The 21840-nt window shown below is 35.5% G+C and overlaps 1 protein-coding gene and 1 long non-coding RNA gene across 11 annotated transcripts in view; one reads left to right on the plus strand and one right to left on the minus strand.

Moving 5' to 3' along the window:
- Nucleotides 1-18879, plus strand: part of PRKAA1 (protein kinase AMP-activated catalytic subunit alpha 1) — a 45690-nt gene extending 26811 nt beyond the window's left edge. For 7 of the 10 annotated variants that reach the window (XM_042995964.1, XM_007095444.3, XM_015543509.2 and 4 more), the window contains 8 exons: nt 1461-1554; nt 1988-2032; nt 5473-5617; nt 7879-7966; nt 9553-9777; nt 11082-11568; nt 11681-11807; nt 15963-18879. In XM_042995964.1, coding sequence (XP_042851898.1) covers nt 1461-1554; nt 1988-2032; nt 5473-5617; nt 7879-7966; nt 9553-9777; nt 11082-11568; nt 11681-11807; nt 15963-16207 — 1456 coding nt within the window. In that variant the 3' untranslated portion in view covers nt 16208-18879. Of the gene's footprint in view, nt 1-1460; nt 1555-1987; nt 2033-5472; nt 5618-7878; nt 7967-8394; nt 8468-9552; nt 9778-11081; nt 11569-11680; nt 11808-15962 lie in introns of those variants that run through there. The other 3 variants (XM_042995943.1, XM_042995997.1, XM_042996006.1) reach the window with 3 other exon arrangements.
- LOC122241104 lies at nt 988-21837 on the minus strand. The gene is made up of 3 exons (XR_006221070.1): nt 21698-21837; nt 16093-16142; nt 988-1538 (listed from the first exon to the last, which is right to left on the minus strand). It is a non-coding gene; the product is annotated as an uncharacterized LOC122241104 (long non-coding RNA).
- Between the last annotated feature and the right edge of the window lie 3 nt (nt 21838-21840).

Raw genomic sequence — 21840 nt, forward strand, 5'->3', positions numbered from 1 at the left:
TAACCCTGTTCTTGGTCACCTAAGCCTGTGTTCATGTTTTGCCCTTGTGCTTATCAGCTGTTACCTTTCTCATTCTTTCTTGTCTTCTGGACATGCCTTTCTGATAGATAACTTTCTGTGTCCCTGTTGCTGTAGAACCAACAATGATTTGCTAGTAAAAACTCTTGACATCCAAATTTCCACATGATGTCACTTAGCCAGTAGAAAGGGTGTTCCCCTGTACTGCTTATATCTCAGAAAACAAATAATGACCGATAAAATTTTAGGACTCCAGTATTTCAGAAGGGCAGTGATATTATGGTTGTTTTACAGTGGCCAATTGTAGGGTCTCCATATAACTTACTTATTGCTTAGTTTTCTCATGCGGGCTGTCAGTGACAACTGCTTAGCTTTTGTACTGAATGAGCTGACTCAAAATTTGTTTCACTCTCCTCTCTTCTCATTTGCTGAGGTGCTGTAGTTTTAAGTGCTGTCCATATGCTGATGATTTCTCCATACACATCTCCTGCTTTGTTACCTCTTCCCCTAACTCCAGATCCCTCACTCACTGCGTACTTCACATCCCCATGGGGATGCTAGAGCTGAACTTTCTGTTACCCTCCACCAAGCCTGCTCTTCCCACAGCTGTCACCCTCTGTGAATATCCAGTTCCTTAGGGCAGAGACTTAGGAACCATCCTGAACTTCCTGTCATCCATTCCATTTCTTTCTTCAAAATCTATCTAGAATCTGAGTGTTCCTCAATTCCTTCATTACCATCAGCCTAGTTTGAGCCACTGTCATCTCTGTCACAGACTCCTGCAGTAGACTATTGCTTCCACGTTTGCCATCCCATCAGTTCTTCATGTTGTTGCCATAAATTAAAGTTTCCTTTTTAAGAGATCAGATCACATGACTACTTTGCTTAAAACCTTTAATAGCTTTGCATCTCCCTTAGAGTAGAAGTCAGGCCTCATCGTGGTTTGTAAGGTTCTGTCCTCTGGTCTCCAGTTAGCTTTTTGAGTCCACATCCTATTTCTTTCTGCCAGCTCACTCTGCTCTAGCCGTCTTACCATTCCTCAAACATGCCAGACAGACTTGTACCTCGGGGCCTTTGCACTTGCTGGCTCACCTTCTTCCTAGATTGTGGTATGGTTTGCTCCCTTCCATCAGGTTCTGCTCAAATGTTACTTTATTGGACAGTAGTCCTTCCTTAAATGCCCTGTGTGAGAGGTTCCTCGTAGTTTGTTTTATTTCTCTTCATAGCAAGTTCTACCACCTGAGATATTGCTTATTTATTTAGTGTCTGTTTCCTGGCTCCTGGAACATGAACTCCATGAAGGCAGAGAATTTGTTTTGTTCCCTGCAGCTTTTCCCGGATTCTAGCACAGTGCCTGCTATATTATAGGCACTTAGTAAATATTTACTGAATGATGAATATACATGTTTTAATATTGGTAGATAAATGTTTTCTCTCACCAGGTACCAGGTCATCAGTACACCATCTGATATTTTCATGGTGATGGAATATGTCTCAGGAGGAGAGCTATTTGATTATATCTGTAAAAATGGAAGGGTAAGCAGTTCTGATTTAATCCTGTATATATTTTGTAACTCCCCTTATTCCTTACTAGCTTCAAGATGTCAGAGAGCAATTTTGTTAAGAGGTCTACTTAATAACCAGTTTCCTTAGTCATATATTTGTCTAGAATCATAGACGATTTAGAGTTAGAAAAGACCTTAAAGACTATTTCCTTAGTCTACTTACATGGAAGTGGAAGCTGAGACTCACGATTTATAGATTTACTCAAGGTCACATGATTTATTAATGACAGAATTGGATTGAGACCCCAGAACTCATGATCCTCCAACTCATGCTTTTGGGGTATACAAATACTTGTAATATATATCTTGAAGTATATATTTAATCCTTACAAAACATATTAAAGATCTAGGCCTTGCTAGTCAACCCTAGCCACATTTAAATTGCATTCATTTTTTGGTTTCAGAAATCTGATGTACCTGGAGTAGTAAGAACAGGCTCCATGAAGGAGGTAGGAATTAGACTTAAAGAATTTAGAGTTGGAAGGAACTTTAGAAGATATTTTGAACAGTTTCTTAAGTTACGGACATAAAAAGTAAACACTGCCCCTCCTGCCCATGTTTTTCTCATACCCAGGTTATGTGGTATGGCTAAAACCTCTTTCTAGAAGAGCTGTGTCTAGCAGTGAGAAGCCATTTTTTTTCCCTCTCAATCTAAAGTTCTTTATATCATTCACTCATTTGTTCTATGTAGCATATCTATTTACTTTCATCAAAATCAAACTCATTAACCAAGTTAATTTTGATTTTACCATTTTTTAACATGGTTCATTTCAATTTTCAGGTATTCCACTTCTCTATACAGTGTACCCCCTCCCCCCATGCTATGCTATGCCTGGAAAAATGGAAACAGGCACAAGTTGGATTGGTATCTTGTTTTCTTATCTTTTCCATTTGTCATTTCTTGGTCATTTTTCTTCTGTGGTATATTAAAATTTCAGCTGTTGGGGTGCCTGAGTGGCTCAGTCAGTTGTGTCCGACTTTGGCTCAGGTCATGGTCTTGTAGCTGGTTAGTTTGAGCCCCACATCGGACTCTGTGCTGATAGCTCAGAGCCTGGAGCCTGCTTCTGATTGTGTCTCTCTCTGCCCCTCCCCCACTCACGCTGTGTCTCTGCCTCTCTCTCAAAAATAAATAAACATTTAAAAAATTTTAAATTTCAGCTGTCATATTTTCTATTTCAAAGATCTTGTTTTCTGAAATTTTCTTTTTTCTTTAGATTTTTTTTTAAAGTTTATTTATTTATTTTGAGAGAGAGAGCAAGTGTGCAGGTATGCACATGTGGGAGGGGCAGAGAGAGAGAGGGAGAGAGAGAATCCTAAGCAGGTTTCATGGAGCCTGATGAGTGAGATCTTGACCTGAGCTGAAATCAAGACTTGGACGCTTAACTGACTGAGCCATCTAGGCGCCTCTGAAATTTTCTTTTTTAAATAGCCAGTTCTGCTCCACAGATATAATAACCTTATCTGTCTAAGGATAATAATTAGTTGTTTTTTTTTAAGGTTTTAATTTTAATTCCAATGTAGTTAACATGCAGTGTTATATTTGTTTCAGGTGTAAAATACAGTGATTCAACAATTCTGTACCTTACTTAATCAGTGCTCAACATAAGTGTACTCTTAATCCCCATCACACTTTCACCCATTCCTCCCACCTCTGGTAACCATCAGTTTGTTCTCTGTAGCTAAGAGTCAACAGTTGTTACTTACTTACTTAGTTACTTATTTATTTATTTATTTATTTATTTATTATTTAAGTTTTCCTCTGTTCCCTGCATTGTTACTGTACCTTTTGTGCTCCCTGTTCTTTTTTTTTTTTTTTTTTTTTTTTCCTGTTCATTTTATTGGTCTCTGTCTTTTGTAAAGGCCCTTCCTCAGATATCTGGTGATTCTTGGTTGTCCACTTATATTTGAGTGAGGTACTAAATGCCAAGCTCATGTAGGTGGAACTTAATGATTGGTGAGCCTTCCCATAGGTGGAATAGGTAGGGATCTGTCCATTTTGTTAGGGTGCACCAAATACCAGTAATTTCAAATAGTTTTCCTTAGATCAGAGGGTTGCTCTGGAAGCAATGTTCCAATTTCCTTGAGGGTATTAGCTTAGCTTGCAGTTCTCTGAGAGCTGAATTGGGAAGAGGCCTGCAAGTCTCAGTAGTTAGTATGTTGACTTTCACTTAATCCCTGTGTTTTCCTTCGGGCGCCTCATGCCTGCCTTGGTGTCCTTGAGAACAGAGCTGGTTTGGTCTTACTCAAGAGCAAATCATGGGTCTTATTCCCCCGTAGGGGTGAATTTAAAACTTCAACCAATTGTCCTGCTTTCGGTCCACCTCTCATTTCTCCCTTCACGAATTTCCAAGGTTTCTAATTTCTAAGCTTTTCCAGAGTTCTGTGTGCAGGCTAGTTTATTATTGGTTTCCACCCTGCAGGCTTAAGGTTTCCGCTTTCTCTGTTTGGTCAAGTCTTCATCGTTCATCCACTCTATAGCTTGGTGACTCCTTCTGATTTTCTGTTGTCACTTTTCTTGCTCTTTTCGTCTTTTTATGCTAATGTCCTTTTAGTGATGTTTGAAGGTGTGGAGACAAAAGATTCAGTCTACCATGTTTAACTGCAAATATGCTTTAACTCTTCTAACTTTCCTTTGGAGACTTCTCCTTTTTCATCTTTTGTACTGTATTTATTGTTAATATGGTATAATTTTCATTTTTGTAGTCTGTTTAGTTAATTTACCTATTATATTTTGTTTAATCAATTAAGTTTTATTTCACATTTAGAACACATTCTTTTTTTCATTTAGTATATTTAATATAAAGTTGTGTTAAAAAAAGTGAACCTACATTTCTTCTAGAAATAAATGTGTTAGATTATTAGCAGGTTATTTTCTCTAGAGGAAGGGTGTCTCATTGTACTTCATTAGTTTTAATTTTGCTTTCAAAAGAAATTACTAGTTCACCTTTTCTCCCAGATTGTCCATGCCATTTAAAGTGTAGAAGTCTGGCTTCAGAATGCTAATTTGTGACCTCTGTTAGAAAATTGCATATTATAGAGAATTAATAGGCTATTTATTAAATATGACTTCATGGGTACAGGCTCATCCATATAATGGTTATAGCTTTGGGGAAAAAAATCCTAAAACAAGACAATATGGATAAATGGATAAATGGAAGTTCTTAAAGAATATTTTTTAAAATGTTAGTTCCTGCATAAGATAATTTTTTAAGAAAACAGACTAAAGATACATGTTTTTATATTTTATAAAACAAATGAATTAAGGTTTTTCTTTTGTTAAAACTAAAAAGTCTTTATTTCAGGACATATAACTTGATTGCTTGCTAATTCATTAACAGTCTTGAATGTTACTTCCTCATATAGTCTAAAATAGTATCACCCACCCCAACATAATTCTGTGCCCTTATTCTGCTTTATTTTTCTTAAAATACTCCTTAATGGTCTCTTTATTTCTTTATTGTCTATTTTCATCAACTAGATTAAGAGCCTTTGTTTTATTCATTGCTGTATCTTGAGTGCCTAGAACTGCTTGGCACACTAAAGATGTTCAATAAATATTTGTTAAAGGAATGAAGGATTAAATGTTTCCAGTGTATAGGAGAAAACATACCTAGTTTCAAGGAGAAGTTGAAACTATTTGAAATAGCTCATGAAATACAGGGGAAAGCAATGTAGTCACAAGAGTGGTAACAGAAAGTTGAGTTCCAAGATCCTCTTAGCATTTTGGCTTTGTGCTGATTGTACCCATCTCCCCATTTCAAAAGTATCTCAGGATGAGTTTCATTTGGAAGGTTTCATGCGTTTTGATGGTTTTATAGGTTGGAGAGTTGTAGGTAGAAAAATTTCTTCTGAAAAGCACACCTTTAAAATGCCTCTCTACTTTTCGTAGCTGGATGAAAAAGAAAGTCGGCGTCTGTTTCAACAAATCCTTTCTGGTGTGGATTACTGTCACAGGCATATGGTGGTCCATAGAGATTTGAAACCTGAAAATGTCCTGCTTGATGCACACATGAATGCAAAGATAGCTGATTTTGGTAAGGAGATTTTTATAGTTTCGAATATTCATTATGTTTAATGAACATCAAAGCATTCTTCAGATAAGTTTTACTTCTATGCAATGGACTAAAGTATCCCAAAATAGTGTATCCTCACCATTTTGCCTATGAGCATACAGAAAGGAGAAGAAGTGATGAATTCTCTTCTTAACTTTATGTCTTTAAAATTTAGTTTTAGGACAATAGGTAAATAAATTGGCAGCATTAGAGACATCATTTGAATAGAGACTATTATTTGTGAAGGAGAAGTTAGCAACTTTATTTCCAGTTTTTTTTTTTTTTTCTTAAAGTTTATTTTGAGAGAGAGAGAGCATAAGTGGGGGGTGGGGGGCAGAGAGAGAGAGGGAGAGAATGAAAATGAATTATAAGCAGGCTCTGAGATGCCAGTGCAGAGCCCGCCCTGAGGCTTGAACTCATGACCTGAACCCAAATCCAGAGTCATGCGTAACCAATGAAACCACCTAGGTTCCCCTCCAGTATGTTCTTTTGATCAAGTATGGAGCAAGATGAAAGAGACTGAATGGAGTTATACAAACTCTGAAAGCCAGAAGGTAAACTGTATGAACAAAATCAGTCATTCATTCATTTATTTTTAAGAAGTTTATTTCTTTATTTGGAGAGAGAGAGTGCACGCACTCAAGTTGGGGAGAGGCAGAGAGAGAGCGAGAATCTTAAGCAGGCTGCATGCTCAGCTTGGAGCCCGGCGCTCTCAATCATGCCACTGTAAGATCATGACCTGGACTGAAATCAAGAGTCAGATGCCTAACCGACTGAGCCACCCAGGTGCCCCATGAACAGAATTATTTAAAAAAAAAATAGTAAAATATTTTACATGATAGAAAAGCATAATTTCACCTTGGGAAGAACATTGTCAAAAATGAATTTATTTTCCTTTTATGTTCTATATAAATTGCCATTGATATTATTTTATTAAATTTAAGAAAAATTAATCTCTGCAGCTCAATTTTGCTTAGCTTAAGTTCTAATCAGAGGTGATTTCATAAGTATTTTTCTCAGATTTGAATATATGTATTTTAATCTATAGAGATTCACTAAGCAGTGCCAGTCAACTCTGAGCTACTGATTTGCTATTGTTGTTGTTGTAACTGACTAAATTATTTGACTTCCTTATTCCTTAATTGTCATGATTATTTTTTTAAGATTTTATTTTTAAGTAATCTCTATACCCAACATGGGGCTCAAACTCACAACCCTGAGATCAAGAGCTGCATGCTGGCAACTGAGCCAGCGAGGCACTCCTTTCATGATTATTTTTATCTAGTACATTTTTGAGAAGGCAGAGGTTTCTTTTTGGAGTAAAACTATGTGGGAGGGAGCTTTGATATTCAGAGTTACTGTTTTGTTTTTTAAAGAATCAGAACAGGGGGGCGCCTGGGTGGCTCAGTCGGTTAAGTGTCTGACTTCGGCTCAGGTCATGATCTCGCGGTCTGTGAGTTCGAGCCCCGCGTCGGGCTCTGTGCTGACAGCTCAGAGCCTGGAGCCTGTTTCAGATTCTGTGTGTCCCTCTCTCTCTGACCCTCCCCCGTTCATGCTCTGTCTCAAAAATAAATAAACGTTAAAAAAAAAAATTAAAAAAAAAAAAAAAAGAATCAGAACAGGGTCATAGACTCTTTGAATTTTAATTTTTCTACTCATCTACATTTTTTCTAGTAATTTCTTTATTAATAAATTTAAACATGCCGAGTTTATTCTAATAAACAGAACAACAAATAGCTTAATATATACTCATTAACTTCCAGTAGTACACTAACTTAATTTTCCTAATGTTTGTTTATTTTTGAGGACAGGTTGCGGGGAGAGAGAGAGGGAGAGGAAGAGGGAGAGGGAGGGAGAGAGCGAGAAAGAACAAGTCAGAGGAGGGGCAGAGAGAGGGAGACAGAGAATCCCAAGCAGGCTCCTAGCTGCCAGCACAGAGCCCAACTCAGGGCTGGATCTCACTGTGAGATTATGACCTGAGCCAAAATCAAGAGTTGGATACTTAAGTGACTGAGGCACTCAGCTGCCCCCAAATAATGCACTAACCTTAAATGCTGAAATAGATTACAAATTTTAGGGCATAATGACAAAATATTTGGGAACAGTAAAGACTAGGATTTGTTTAAGCAAAGAATATAGTGATGATTTATCACTTTAATGCAAACCCAATTTTATTGTTTAATGGAGTTTTGTTTTTATTTCCTTGGGAAATCTTGAATAGTTGATTTTTTGTACATTTTCAGGTCTTTCAAACATGATGTCAGATGGTGAATTTTTAAGAACAAGCTGTGGCTCACCCAACTATGCTGCACCAGAAGTAATTTCAGGAAGGTAGTATTTGACACCCTCCCACACTAATACATTTGTAATTATCTTTTTTTCCCTAGATTTTGTCTGTCTGTGGTGTCATATTGTAGTGAAAGGAAAGACATTTAGGGCTTATTCTTTTCTTATCCAGAAAGTGTTATATTTTAGGGATAAAACATAAGAATTAAGGATTCCATTTATAGAAGAGAATTCTTTTTTCCCCGTGGTGGAAGAAATTGAAGGTTTAAAACTAGCAAGTTTTAAAGGTAGGTCAGACATTAAAAACTTGCATTATACAGGAATACCTACTATTTAGAAATGGTTTACTTAGATGAAGGGTTAAAAGTATAATGTGTACCTTTAATTTTTCAGATAGAAGACATTTTGTAGTAGCTTTTTGTTTTATGATAAGGTGATTGGGGGATTGGACTGAAGTATGATAAAATCTTTAGACTTCATTTATTTTCTGGAGACTGCAGTATTATAAGAATTCTAATCTCTCAATTTACTGACCACCGGCATTGAGAACATGAGGATCTTTATACAGTGCAGCTTTTTGAATAGATTAGATGACAGGAAAATTTAATTTTTAAAGAGTAATTGTTTTTCACTGTACTACTGAAATTGAAAACAGATGGCTAAGTTTGTTACTAGTCTTTATAATTACCTTTTAATAACGTTTCACTCAAACCATGTTTCTTTGTTTGAATGTGTCATATCCTAATTCAGAATGCAGAAATAGTATAGTATTTTCTCTCTGTTTTCATAACCTTGCTTGCCTGGCCTGCTCAGAGAAATTATATTTGGGTAAAGTCATGGCTATGATTAAGGCAGAAGTACCTAATTTTAGATTTATCAAGCTTCATCATTATTTTTTTAGATCAGCTTAATGTTCAAAGAATGTTTTTAAATTATTTCATTTGTGCCATCTAAATTCTTTTGGAAAAAAACAATTCTGGGGGCAATGTTAATTTAAAAAAAAATAAAAGAAAGAAATGGAAATATGCATATATGCATGGGCCATTTCTGAAGTCTAATTTTCCAGTTTGGAAAGGTCTTTCTGTGAGCCCTGGATGAGTGGGAACTTGTATTCAAAGCACTATTTATGGATTAGTTCAACAGTTTATTTGATCAGTTTACAGACATCCTTTCCCCAAAGCCAGACTTTGTGCTAACAGTCTGCAGTAGTTAAGTCAGTTGGCTACAGTGTATTGTAAATACCAGTTTAGGATCTTCTTTGTGAACCAGTCAGCTTGGCTTTCTTTCACAGCCTCAGGCCCCTTTTACCTTGGTAGGAAGTCTTGGGTTTTGGGGGGAGAGTGGGTTTAGGGTTCATCACTAAAGAACATTCTTAATTGATATCATGAGGAACAAAGTAAAGGAGTAAGAACAGAATTATAGCTATAGTCTAACCTAAAAAAATTCTTAACTTTTGTTTTCAAAGATAATGATGATAGAATTATATAGAATCTTTCTGTATAGTGTAAAGCAATGACTATAGAAACCATACTCTAATAATTCTTTATAAAGTATCCATATTTAAAACTTTTGGTTAATTGACTCTCAAGTTACTAATGATTATTTAATCCAATTGGTATTTCCTGTTACAGATTGTATGCAGGTCCAGAGGTAGACATATGGAGCAGTGGGGTTATTCTCTATGCTTTATTATGTGGAACCCTTCCGTTTGATGATGATCATGTGCCAACTCTTTTTAAGAAGATATGTGATGGGATCTTTTATACCCCTCAGTATTTAAATCCATCTGTGATTAGCCTTTTGAAACATATGCTACAGGTGGATCCCATGAAGAGGGCCACAATCAAAGATATCAGGTAATAATGCAACTTGGAGATTATCAGATCTAATAGCTTCAATGATTTAAATTAAGTGAAAGAAAGAGTTGCAGGACAGTATGTATAATGTCATGTCATTTGTATGTTAAAAAATACAGTATATAGGCACATTTGTTTTCGTATTTAAAAATACACAGTAAACTGGTTACCTTAGGGAAGGAAGATTAGTAGGAGGGAGGGCTTTTACTTTTCACTTACACGTCTTTCTTTTGAAAGAAAATAAAAATAGACCCTGGTGGGATGTTAAATTTTGTAGTGGCTCTTTAAGATTTTCTGTGGTATGCTTCGTATTTGACTTTTATGCATTCTCATTAGGATTAATGCTTTTCAGTAGGAGTAAATTTGTGTGTTACTATTTGAGTTCTATCTCATAAATTACTCCCTTTTTTCCTTTTGTTCATCTCAAGTAATGAGGAATTTTTAATTTAATCAATGACATGCTTTTGTTTTTTGGGTACTATACATTGAATCACATGTGGAATTACTGATTTGTAAGTTTCATATGGAAGGGCATGCTTTTACCACCAGTGGAAAAGGATAAATCATTCTTTAAAATTTAAAATATCTAAGTGAAAGGTGCTTTTATTTGTGTTTTACATGGTTTTTTTTCCAATTTAAATGCAATATGTGACAATTAGAAGACTTAGAAAACACCAAAAACAAAACAAAACAAAACCAAAATAAAAAAAAACCACCAGAAAATGATCTTTAATTCCATCACCCAGAAGATAATCGTTGTTCTTTTCCTTTCATGATGTTTTTAGTTTTAGCAGTTTTTGACATAGTTTAGGTCAAACATATCCTTTTATATTTGAAGAGTTGTTATCTTCATAGAGTTGTTTTATAAGGTGAGATAATGTATACGAAGTATTTAGCCTAAAATCTACCACAGAGTAAGCGTTCAGTGAATGATAGTTGTCTTTGTTGTTTTTTTCACCTAACATTGTATCAAGAATATTATAATAATGAAGCCACAGAATATATTCTTTTTTCTGAACTGGAAATAAGCTGGTCTTGGTCATTTGTTTGTCATTGTCATTTGTGCCAAAACTTTAAATAAAAGTGAAGACATTTCTTTTCCAGTTAGTGCAGCACTGCTTTTTCCCTCTTAAAATCTGAGGGAGGTTGGAGCATTTCCCCCAATATATACAATGAAATGTGAGCCAGAAGAAAGTCTCAGTTTAAAAAAAATGAAAATACCCTATGTGTATAAATAGAAATGAATTCATATCCTAAATCCCCCAAACTGTTACTTACAGTCTCACCTCCTAACTTTGTCTCAGGGAGCATGAATGGTTTAAACAGGATCTTCCAAAATATCTCTTTCCTGAGGATCCATCATATAGTTCAACCATGATTGATGATGAAGCCTTAAAAGAAGTGTGTGAAAAATTTGAATGCTCAGAAGAGGAGGTTCTCAGCTGCCTTTATAATAGAAATCACCAGGACCCGTTGGCAGTTGCCTATCACCTCATAATAGATAACAGGAGGATAATGAATGAGGCCAAAGATTTTTACTTGGCAACAAGCCCACCTGATTCTTTTCTCGATGATCATCATTTGACTCGGCCCCATCCTGAAAGAGTACCATTCTTGGTTGCTGAAACGCCAAGGGCACGCCACACCCTCGATGAATTAAACCCACAGAAATCAAAACACCAAGGTGTAAGGAAAGCAAAATGGCATTTGGGAATTAGAAGTCAAAGTCGACCGAATGATATCATGGCAGAAGTTTGTAGAGCAATTAAACAACTGGATTACGAATGGAAGGTAAAAAAGAAAGGGCATTCTGACTTTAAGCACATTTGCTAAACCTGTAGTCTATAAAATGTTTTATAGAAGAACTGCTTTTGACTTTCTTTTTGTCCATACCACACACTAGGTTGTAAACCCATATTATTTGCGTGTTCGAAGGAAGAATCCTGTAACAAGTACATACTCCAAAATGAGTCTACAGTTATACCAAGTGGATAGTAGAACGTACTTACTGGATTTCCGTAGTATTGATGGTATGTACCTTCCACAAAACAACTTAGTTGACAAACTAGACTTTGTTACCTAACTTGGCTTTTTAGTCTTTGATTCTTTCGAAGCTTCTTGAACTGTTCCTAGTAATTCAATAGCAAAAGAACATTAAATGTGAGATTTGGTGCCTCTGTGATGTCAGCATTTGTGAATCTTAGGTTTGCTGTAATCTTACAGTGTATTGTCCTTTTATGATTACCTTAAAGCCAGATGCAGTCCGATCCTAAAATGATAGTTTCTGCCACATTTCTGTTTTTTGGTGTGGTTCATTTTGGTAAGATAAAATGTTTTATTTAGAAATAAATGTTGACTTTTTATTAAATTTTTTTATATCTGATATTTAATAAATTTTTTTTTTCATTTAAGAATTAGAGTACAGTTATTACCTTTTAGAGTTGATTGATAAGGCAGTGTGAATAGATTTGATTAGTAGCTCATAGGACAAGAAATCATTTGTCAAGTAAGGTTTCTTACAGGGGACTGAGAGAGAAATGTTTTGGATAGGTAAGGGACTTAATGATTAGTTTTCTCCTCTCATCCAGCCTTTTGCTCCCAGCCTGACACTAGAGACATATCAGAGGTATGCATCCTGTATTAGTTTTGTGAGTTACATGATTCCAATTTTATCTCTTAATAAAGTGTTCTTAAATAATAGACCACTTTTGTATGAAAGCATGATATAGGGATTCCTGGGACTAAAGATAATGTTCAAGATAATGATCATAATTCGTTAAAGTGACATTGTTAACCTTAATTTTAGATTGCTGTGCATTTCTATTTACCTACAGTCATAAACAATCAGAGACAGCCTGATGATCAAATTGAAATATTCAGACTTCTTAAGTTAGGTGTATTTTAATTGGTCATCAAAATAATGATTTACTTCAGTATAAAATCTTAAAAGTACCTCCTTGAATATTTTTAAAGAAACATTAAATTATGATAAGTATTGGTTTACTGTTTTAATAGTTAGAAAGTGAAAACCTATACTTAGAAAATATATCTCTGATTACCATTATGTATAGTTTGCCAGAATATCTTAACTATTTATATTGATTAAGTTGAGGTAAATTATTAATTGCAGAAAGCAGACATTTTTGTTATTGTTTGTTTATTAAATTTAAATCCAAGTTAGTTAACATACAGTGTAATAATAATTCCAGGAATAGGATTTAGTGATTTATCACTTACATATAACATGAGCACCCAGTGCTCATCCGAAATGTCTTCCTTAATGCCTCTCACCCGTTTTTAGCCCTCCCTCCCACCTAACACCCCACCACCAACCCTCTGTTTGTTTTCTGCATTTAAGAGTCTCTTATGGTTTGTCTCTTTTTCTGTTTTTATATTATTTTTGCTTCCCTTCCCTTATGTTCTTCTGTTTTGTCTTAAATTCCACATATGAACGAAATCATATGATACTTGTCTTTCTCTGACTTACTTCGCTTAGCATAATACATTCTAGTTCCATCCACATTGTTGCAAATGGCAAGATTTCATCCTTTTTGAATGCCGAGTAATATTCCAGTGTGTGTGTGTGTGTGTGTGTGTGTGTGTGTGTGTGTGTGTGTGTTTGTGTGTGTGTACATACACACTCACACCCCACATCTTCTTTATTCATCAGTCAATGGACATTGGGCTCTTTCCATACTTTGGCTATAGCCAAGAGTGGTACTATAAACTTTGGGGTGCATGTGCCCCTTCGAATCAGCATTCTTGTATCCCTTGCATAAGTACCTAGTAGTGCAATTGCTGGGTCATAGGGTAGTTCTGTTTTTTGAGGCACTTGCATACTGTTTTCCTGAGTGGCTGCATCAGTTTGCATTCCCACCAGCAGTGCAAAAGGGTTCCCTCTTCTCTGCATCCTCATCAACATCTGTTGCTTCCTGAGTTGTTAATTTTAACCATTCTGACAGGTGAGAGATGGTATCTCATTGTTGTTTTTGATTTGTATTTTTCTGATGATGAGTGATGTTGAGCATCTTTTTATGTGTCTCCTAGCCATCTGGATGTCTTCTTTGGAAAAGTGTCTATTCATGTCTTTTGCCCATTTCTTCACTGGATTATTTGTTTTTTGGTGTTTAGTTTGATAAGTTCCTTATAGATTTTGGATACTAACCCTTTATCTGATATGTCATTTGCAAATGTCTTCTCCCATTCCATCAGTTGCCTTTTAGTTTTGTTGATTATTTCCTTTGCAATGCAGAAGCTTTTTATCTTGATAAGGTCTCAGTAGTTCATTTTTGCTTTTGTTTCCCTTGCTTTGGGAGACAGGTCAAGTAAGAAGTTGTTGTGGCTCAGGTCAAAGAGGTTGTTGCCTGTTTTCTCTAGTATTTTGATAGCTTCCTGTCTTATGTTTAGGTCTTTCATCCATTTTGAGTTTATTTTTGTGTATGGTATAAGAAAGTGGTTCAGGTTCATTCTTCTGCATGTTGCTGTCCAGTTTTCCCAACACCATTTGCTGAAGAGACTGTCTTTTTTCCATTGGATATTCTTTCCTGCTTTGTCAAAGATTAGTTGGCCATATGTTTGTGGGTCCATTTCTGGGTTCTCTATTCTGTTCCAATGATCTTGTGCCAATACCATACTGTCTTGAAGATTATAGCTTTGTAATATAGCTTGAAGTCCAGAATTGTGATGTTTCCAGCTTTGGTTTTCTTTTTCAGGACTGCTTTGGCTACTTGGGGTCTTTTGTGGTTCCATACAAATTTTAGGATTGTTTGTTCTAGTTCAGTGAACAGTAGTGTGCTATTTTGATAGGGATTACTTTATTTTTATTTTTAAATGGGAAAAATATCTTTATGCCAATGTTTGTATGAGTAGACTATAATAGGCTTTTAGTAAATGATATGATACTATAACATGGTTTGAAATTTATATTAATTCAGATTTCTCATATGCATACACTCTCAAAACGAATTTAACACTATCTATTAAAAAGCCTGACAGAGCACACTTGACTCATAATATCAAGTAAATACTCTATCCTAGCATTTCAAGAGTATAACTGTATATATAAATGTTTTCTCATAAACAGAGCCTTTAATTAAGTACAAGTTTTTAGCAGTTCTTCATTGGCCATCTCCATTAAGATCTGTTACCACTTTTGTGTATCTAAGATCCTATGGAATTATTAGATTTACCTATGAATTTTTTGTCTTCTTCATAAACAAAAGAATAGTACCTACTTAGTGTCAGAAAGGCACAGGTTTGAGTGGTAATGTACTGGCCTCAAATTTATAACCTTAGGTTTATTAGCCCCTGGGTTTGCCAGTTGAATGAACATTTACTGTTTTTGTGTACTGTATTTTCAACTTTAGTTTTTCCTTAATTTGTTTATTGGAATCATTTCATGAGATCTTAAATACAAAGAGAAAGTGGGAGAGTGAAAAGCAGTGAGATGACAGGCAAAGGAGGTTCTAGATTTACCTCTTTATTACCTATGGCAAGTCACTACACTTTTTGAGGTTTATGTTTTCTTATCAATAGAATGAACATTGGATGAGGTGGTTTCCAAGATTTCTTCCAAATTTTAAGTGCATTTATTCTATGATTTTAATATAGAGAAATGAATTTTTATTGCTAGGGAAGGATGTTTATTGAGCCCCATGTTATTAGTTTATTGGGCTATTAATTTTGGAGTGTAAGTCTGATGAGTAGCTACATACTGATGAGTAGCTATGTGCTATACCCAATGTTGATTAGGCATGAGGAGAATACGTACTGTATGTAAAGAAGACAAATGGTTTAACACAGATTCATCACCTCTATTTTAGAACGTTTTCAAAATAAATGTGCTCTTGATAGGTGGTCAGTGGTCTCACTCAAAGAAGCAAATTAAATACTATTCAACTTTTGTTGGCGGGTGGGAGCGCACCTGGGTGGATCAGTCGGTTAAGCATCCAACTCTTGATTTCTGCTCAGGTCATGATCTCACGGTTTGTGAGATTGAGCCCTGTGTTGGGCTGTGTCTGCACTGGCAGCATGGGGCCTGCTTGGGATTCTCTCTCCTTCTCTCTCTGCCCCTCCTCCCCTCCCTCATGCGTGCGCGCGCTCTCTCTCAAAATAAACAAAACTTAAAAGAATAAAAATTATGGGGTGTAATGGATTATAATAAATTGAAATTTTTTTTTACCCAGATGAAATTACTGAAGCCAAATCAGGGACTGCTACTCCACAGAGATCAGGATCAGTTAGCAACTATCGATCTTGCCAAAGGAATGATTCAGATGCTGATGCTCAAGGAAAATCCTCAGAAGCTTCACTTACCTCATCTGTGACCTCACTTGACTCTTCTCCTGTTGACTTAACTCCAAGACCTGGAAGTCACACGATAGAATTTTTTGAAATGTGTGCGAATCTAATTAAAATTCTTGCACAGTAAACCTAAAACTTTGCTTATTTCTTTGATAGCAATAAGCATGCATAAAAAATCATAGCCAAATGCTTCCATTTATAATCAAGTTATACATAATTATAACTGAGGATTGGCCTTTTGGAATGCAATTTGCACAGGAATTGGAACATGATTAATAGTTAAAAGCCTAACGTGCAAAAATGAATTAAGATAATTTTGTTCATTGTTCAGTAGGCATATAGCATAATGTAATTTTCACAATGAATTATAGGTCTCTCAGGCTCACTTGATTTTTGGCTGTTTTATATTTAATGTATACAGGGCTTTGTAGAATATTAATTTACCATAAAGGCCTTCATGTATTATTACAAGTTGATATGTTCTATAATTGCTTCATAAATTTATTCAATAAATATTTGCCTAGAATCCCCAGAGACCTTTATAGGTGATTTGTTTTGGGGGGATCCTGAACTTCTTACATAGCAGGTATTTTCCAGTAGTGACAGGCTGGACAACTCTTCCATATCTCTTCCCTTAATATTCTTTAGTATACGGTAAGCATATCAAAGATTAAATTAGACATAATTAAAATTTTTTCTTTAGCTTGATAAATCCAAAAACACACAGAACTTACATATTCAGATACTCTAGGCACTAAGTTAAATCTTAAAATTTGTCTCACTATATTCTGTACATAAATTTCTCTTTTTGTCCCAAGAGCTGAGTTGCATATGCTATAAATAAATCATGTTTTTGTCAATCTCACAAATTCCGCTGCTCATGTCCGTCAGTATTGAATGTATACAAAAATTTCTAGTCATTCAATTATGTATCTTTTAAATTGATTTAGCACACAGAATATTTCCTACCATTTAAATGCTCAGATAAGACTTTTTCTCCCAAATTTTATCGTGACCATTTTTAAAAACAAAAATAAAAAAGGCTATAGGGTGATCACATGTGTATCTACCACTTAGATTCAACACTGGTTAACATTTTGCCACATTTGCTTTATATCTATGTATGTATATAGACATAGTGTACATATGTACGTGTATATAGATATATATGTTTTTTTCTCCTTGAACCGTTTGGATGTTGCTGACATACTTATCACCCTCAACATTTCAAGCATCTCCTAAAAAAAAATAACATTTTCCTAAAAAAACATAATACTATTATCAGATTAGTAATTCCCTAAAGTCATCTAATCATGCATATTTAGGTTTCCCCAGTTGTCTTCCAAATTTCTTTTATAGCTGACTATTTCAAACCAGGATTCAGTGAAAATTTAGACATTGCCAGGTATGACATTATTACTTCAATAAAATAATGGAACGAATCAGTTAGTGCTTCTAAATGGTCACATGTTTTTTAAAAAGTAGCATTATGGGAACTGCCTAAAGATGCTTAATTAATCTTTGTAAGATCTCTATACTTTCTTTTCCTTGATCCTTCCTTTTTCCTAGTAGCATTCCATAATAGTTGTAAATGAAGATTTAAAGTCACTTCAGTTAAAATTGGTGTCCTGTGTATGCTAATAAAAAATAAAAGTACTATATCACCCATAATTGCCTTATACTATTTTAACTTCAAGGTATTGATTTTCTTTGGTATCAATCATTTTTCCATTGCAGAAGAGCTATCTTATTTCTCATTTAATACTTTTGTATTATAGGACTATTTTTGGCAAATACAGTGAACACCTTTGTAACCAGACAGTAATATACTCAAGTGTCTTGATAGCTTGCACAGTTAACTATAGTTGTAGATTTGTTCCAGTACCCCTAGAAACATGCAGTGAATTCAAAAGAAAAATCTTGCTTATGTCCAGGACTTATCTATTCAACTTAGAATCTGAAAGCTGTATAAAATAATAGGAGTGCAACTTAAATACTAAGTTCAAAACTGTATAACTTGTATGTGGCCCTGCATTTTTGGGATATTGATTTAATGTAGGGTCTCTAAATGCAGCATTATGTTCCTGATGTTAAGAACAGAAGACTGTATTTTTGAAAAGTTACAGATTTGTACATAGAACTAAGACATTGTCAGAATGTCTCTATAAGCTGTTGTGGGGAGGTGGTGGGACAGTGGGGGGGGGGATTGAAAGGAGGAACCAATTAAATAGGACCTTCTAAAAATTGTTAATTTTGTAAACTTTGCTGCTTGTTAAGTTATTGTGATTCCTTTTAGTTACTGAGTTTTATTTTGAAGATATTTAAATATTGCACTTGTACAAATAGTATGATAAACGCACAGATTATTGCAGCAGATTCTTTTTTAAGCTGGGATATTTGAAATGACAACTTTTGGTTGAATATGTCGAGGCTGCATCAGAATTTTCAAAAATTTATTGTAGTTTGCAAATTCTTACTAACTGAAGATGTAAGGGAGTCAATGCAAATGATTTTTAATCTTTTTTTATTATCTTTTCAGCAATTTATATTTTTTGTGATTTATGCAACCATATTTTTACTTTGTCTTGACAACTGAAAGATGTATAAGGTTTTTGCCAGAAATGTACTGTATACATAGTTTTAAATATAACAGATTTTACGGATATGTAAAAATTTTGCCATTAAAATAAATGATTTCTCACCAAGAGGAAATTTTCTACCAGGTTGGGGGATATGGGAGCTTAATATATCTAATTTAAAATAATTTCACTGAAATAAATTCCATTGCTTTTACTTTGATTATATTTTCTCTTGAGATGCTTTTGTAGTTTTTCAGAGTTTTAAATGATTTTATATAAAAAGTCCTGTGCTTTCACCTTCCCCATCCCCCCTCCAATCCCTGCTTTTTGACCTTGTAGTTTTACCATTCACACTCAATGAATGCTTGGTGGACTAGATGTAGGACTCCATGCATCTATGCTTGGACTGGCATCCTTGGAATGAAAAACAAATGGTGTGCTGTTTAAATCTTTTCCCCTTAATTCTTGTCCATCTCCTCCATACACAGCAGAAGTCTTATTTTCATTGTGAATTCTCCTGACAAGATGAATGAAATTCCACATACAACATAACTATAAATTGGTAATAGGGTAGAGATCAATCTTTGTGGTACAGTATTTCTGAGATGTGTTCGCATATGTTTCGACCAGGGTATATTTAGGTATATAATTTAAAATACTTTGATTTAGAAAGTGGATGATGAAAACATAATTTTTCCTGTTACAGTGTGCTTAAATTTTTAACTTTCGGAAAAATTAAATAAAAAGCACTTATTCCTAGCTGACCATGTGTGCACCTTTTTGACAGTGTGCCTAAATATAAAATATAGTACTTAAACAAATTTTAACACTCAGACGTGTGATTTTTGTGTCAACTAAATTACTGAGTTTTGATTTCATCTAAAAGTTAACCACCTGAACAAAATATTAAGATATATACGATAAAAGCCAAAGTGGTTACCAGTTTTCCTTGGTTGCTAACATTAGATTTGGTTAGAATTCCACTACTGTTAGAATTCAACTGTAATGAAATCTTATATCCCGTATGGCACTGTTAGGCCTTGTGCCAGATTGTTGGCATTCCAAATCGTTAAAATAGGTTGATAATTGTAACAAAAGAAAACAGTACTAAAGAATGTTATGAATAGCACATAAGATTGTTCTTTAGGGAACTTATAAATTGCTCTAGATATTTATTTACCCTGACTGTATAAAACTGTACAATAAATGCTCTTGTTTGAAAAATCAATATTTATTGAACTGTTCTATTGTAGGCAAATAGACTGTTCTATTTATTGTGAATGCCAATAAATGTTAAGTCTGATAAATTTAGAGGATTTCTAGCAACTTGGAAGATCATATTGTCAATAAATAGCCTGAGAAATGTATTAAATATATTAATAAGTACATCAAGTTCATAGGACAAAGTAAGTAGGGAAGTGGTGGGTGAAGTGTGAAAACTCAGTGTTGGAGGTAGCCTTTATCAGAGTAAAGTTATTTGGGAGACTTGGGAAAGACCCCTAGAAAGGAGTACAGCTTTAAGCACCGCTTAATTATTCACTCTACAAATTATATCCCCTCATATAGCTACTATGAACCAAGCACTAAGAATGTGACTATAAAGGCATAAATCCTGCTGAATGTCTTGTCCGAGAGACACATGTGTTTTAAAGGCTTGAAGAAGCATTACAGAAAAGTGTGCAAATCATAAATATTTGACTTGATGAATTGTCACTGATCGAGGTTTGCAGTGAACACAGTCATGTAAACCTCTACCCTTCTTAAGAAACATTCTACTACCTTTGTATCTTTTATAATTAATGTCAGAAGTTATATACTGCAAATGATAACACTTCTATGATAGGACAGTATAATTGGCAACACTGTCCATTGTTTTCCTGAAGTAACAGGCTCCTTTTGTTCATTTTCATAAGGCCTGTCACATACCCAATCCTGAATAACCAGCTGGACTGCTGGCTGTTTTCTAAATAAGAGTTGCATCCCACACAAAAAAAGTGTATACCTCAGTTTATAATGCGATCTCACAATTGCTTTTACTGGTGACATCATACTTCAATACACGGCAAAAGTACTTAATGAGTACTTCCCATTTTGTGATACAGATTAAAAACTCCTCCAGGGTCATTTTAATAATTTTTACCGCTTCCTAAAGGACATTCTTGAGTGTTTCTGTTTTGTGTTTTTGGTAGTATGAGTGTGGTGGTGAAACTGCAATGACAACTAGCACAGTTTGGTATCATTGCCTTAATACCAGCTGAGCTGTCAGCAGTTTTACCCATCACTGCTTTTCCATTATCAGTGCAAAGTTAACATGGTGAAAAAGGCCAACGAGGTCTTCCTATGAGCATAAAAATCGTTTGAAAAAGCCTTGGCAACCCTCAGGGGTCTGAGGATCACCTTGGAGAATCATTGTTGTACAAGAGCAGTTCTCAATGCGGCAGGGGTGGGTGAACAATTTTTCTTCCAGGAACATTTGGCAATGACTGGAGACGTTTTTGATTGTCACAACTGGAGGTAAAATGGTGGTGGTAGTGGATGCTAACGGCATCTAGTGGGTAGATTCCAGAGATGCAGCCAAACACCCTGCGGGGCACAGGAGACTCCATTTCTCCAACAAAGATTATGCAGTTTGACAAACAACGCTGAGGTTGGAAAAGCATGGTCTACAAAATTGGTCTTCCCTTGCACAAGATAGCCACGTCGATAAATTAACAATCTTTTCAATTTCCTAAACAGTCCCCTGGGTTACGTTTCCCCACTTAATTATTTCCAAGACATAAACTACACCTACGTTTAGGTTTTAATTCTTCCGGGCCCAATTTACTTATGTTTTCCGACGTGAAGCCTACAGTTGAACCAAGGGCCTCCTTGATCTGCTTCATCTGCTCCCCTGAACCCTTTTTCAATGGAGTTTTCCCTTAGTCCTTTGCGTCTAGGCTGGCCTCTCAGCTGGACTGTAAACTCCTTTAAGGCAGGATCCCATTTTAATGCTATGAATTCCCGCCCAAGTCCTTCTCCCCGACCCCGGTTTGTTTTACCTCGCGACGGAACGAGTCCCGCAGTCTCACGGGGCCTGATTTTGACTGCGCGCACCTCAACCGGCGCAGCCGCAGTTTCCCGCGCTCCGGCACTGCCATCGTCCGCGCGCCTGACGCCCCCGACTGCTGCTAGAGGGCGCTCC

This window comes from Panthera tigris, chromosome A1, assembly GCF_018350195.1.
Source record: "Panthera tigris isolate Pti1 chromosome A1, P.tigris_Pti1_mat1.1, whole genome shotgun sequence".
NCBI classification, from domain to species: Eukaryota; Metazoa; Chordata; class Mammalia; order Carnivora; family Felidae; genus Panthera; species Panthera tigris.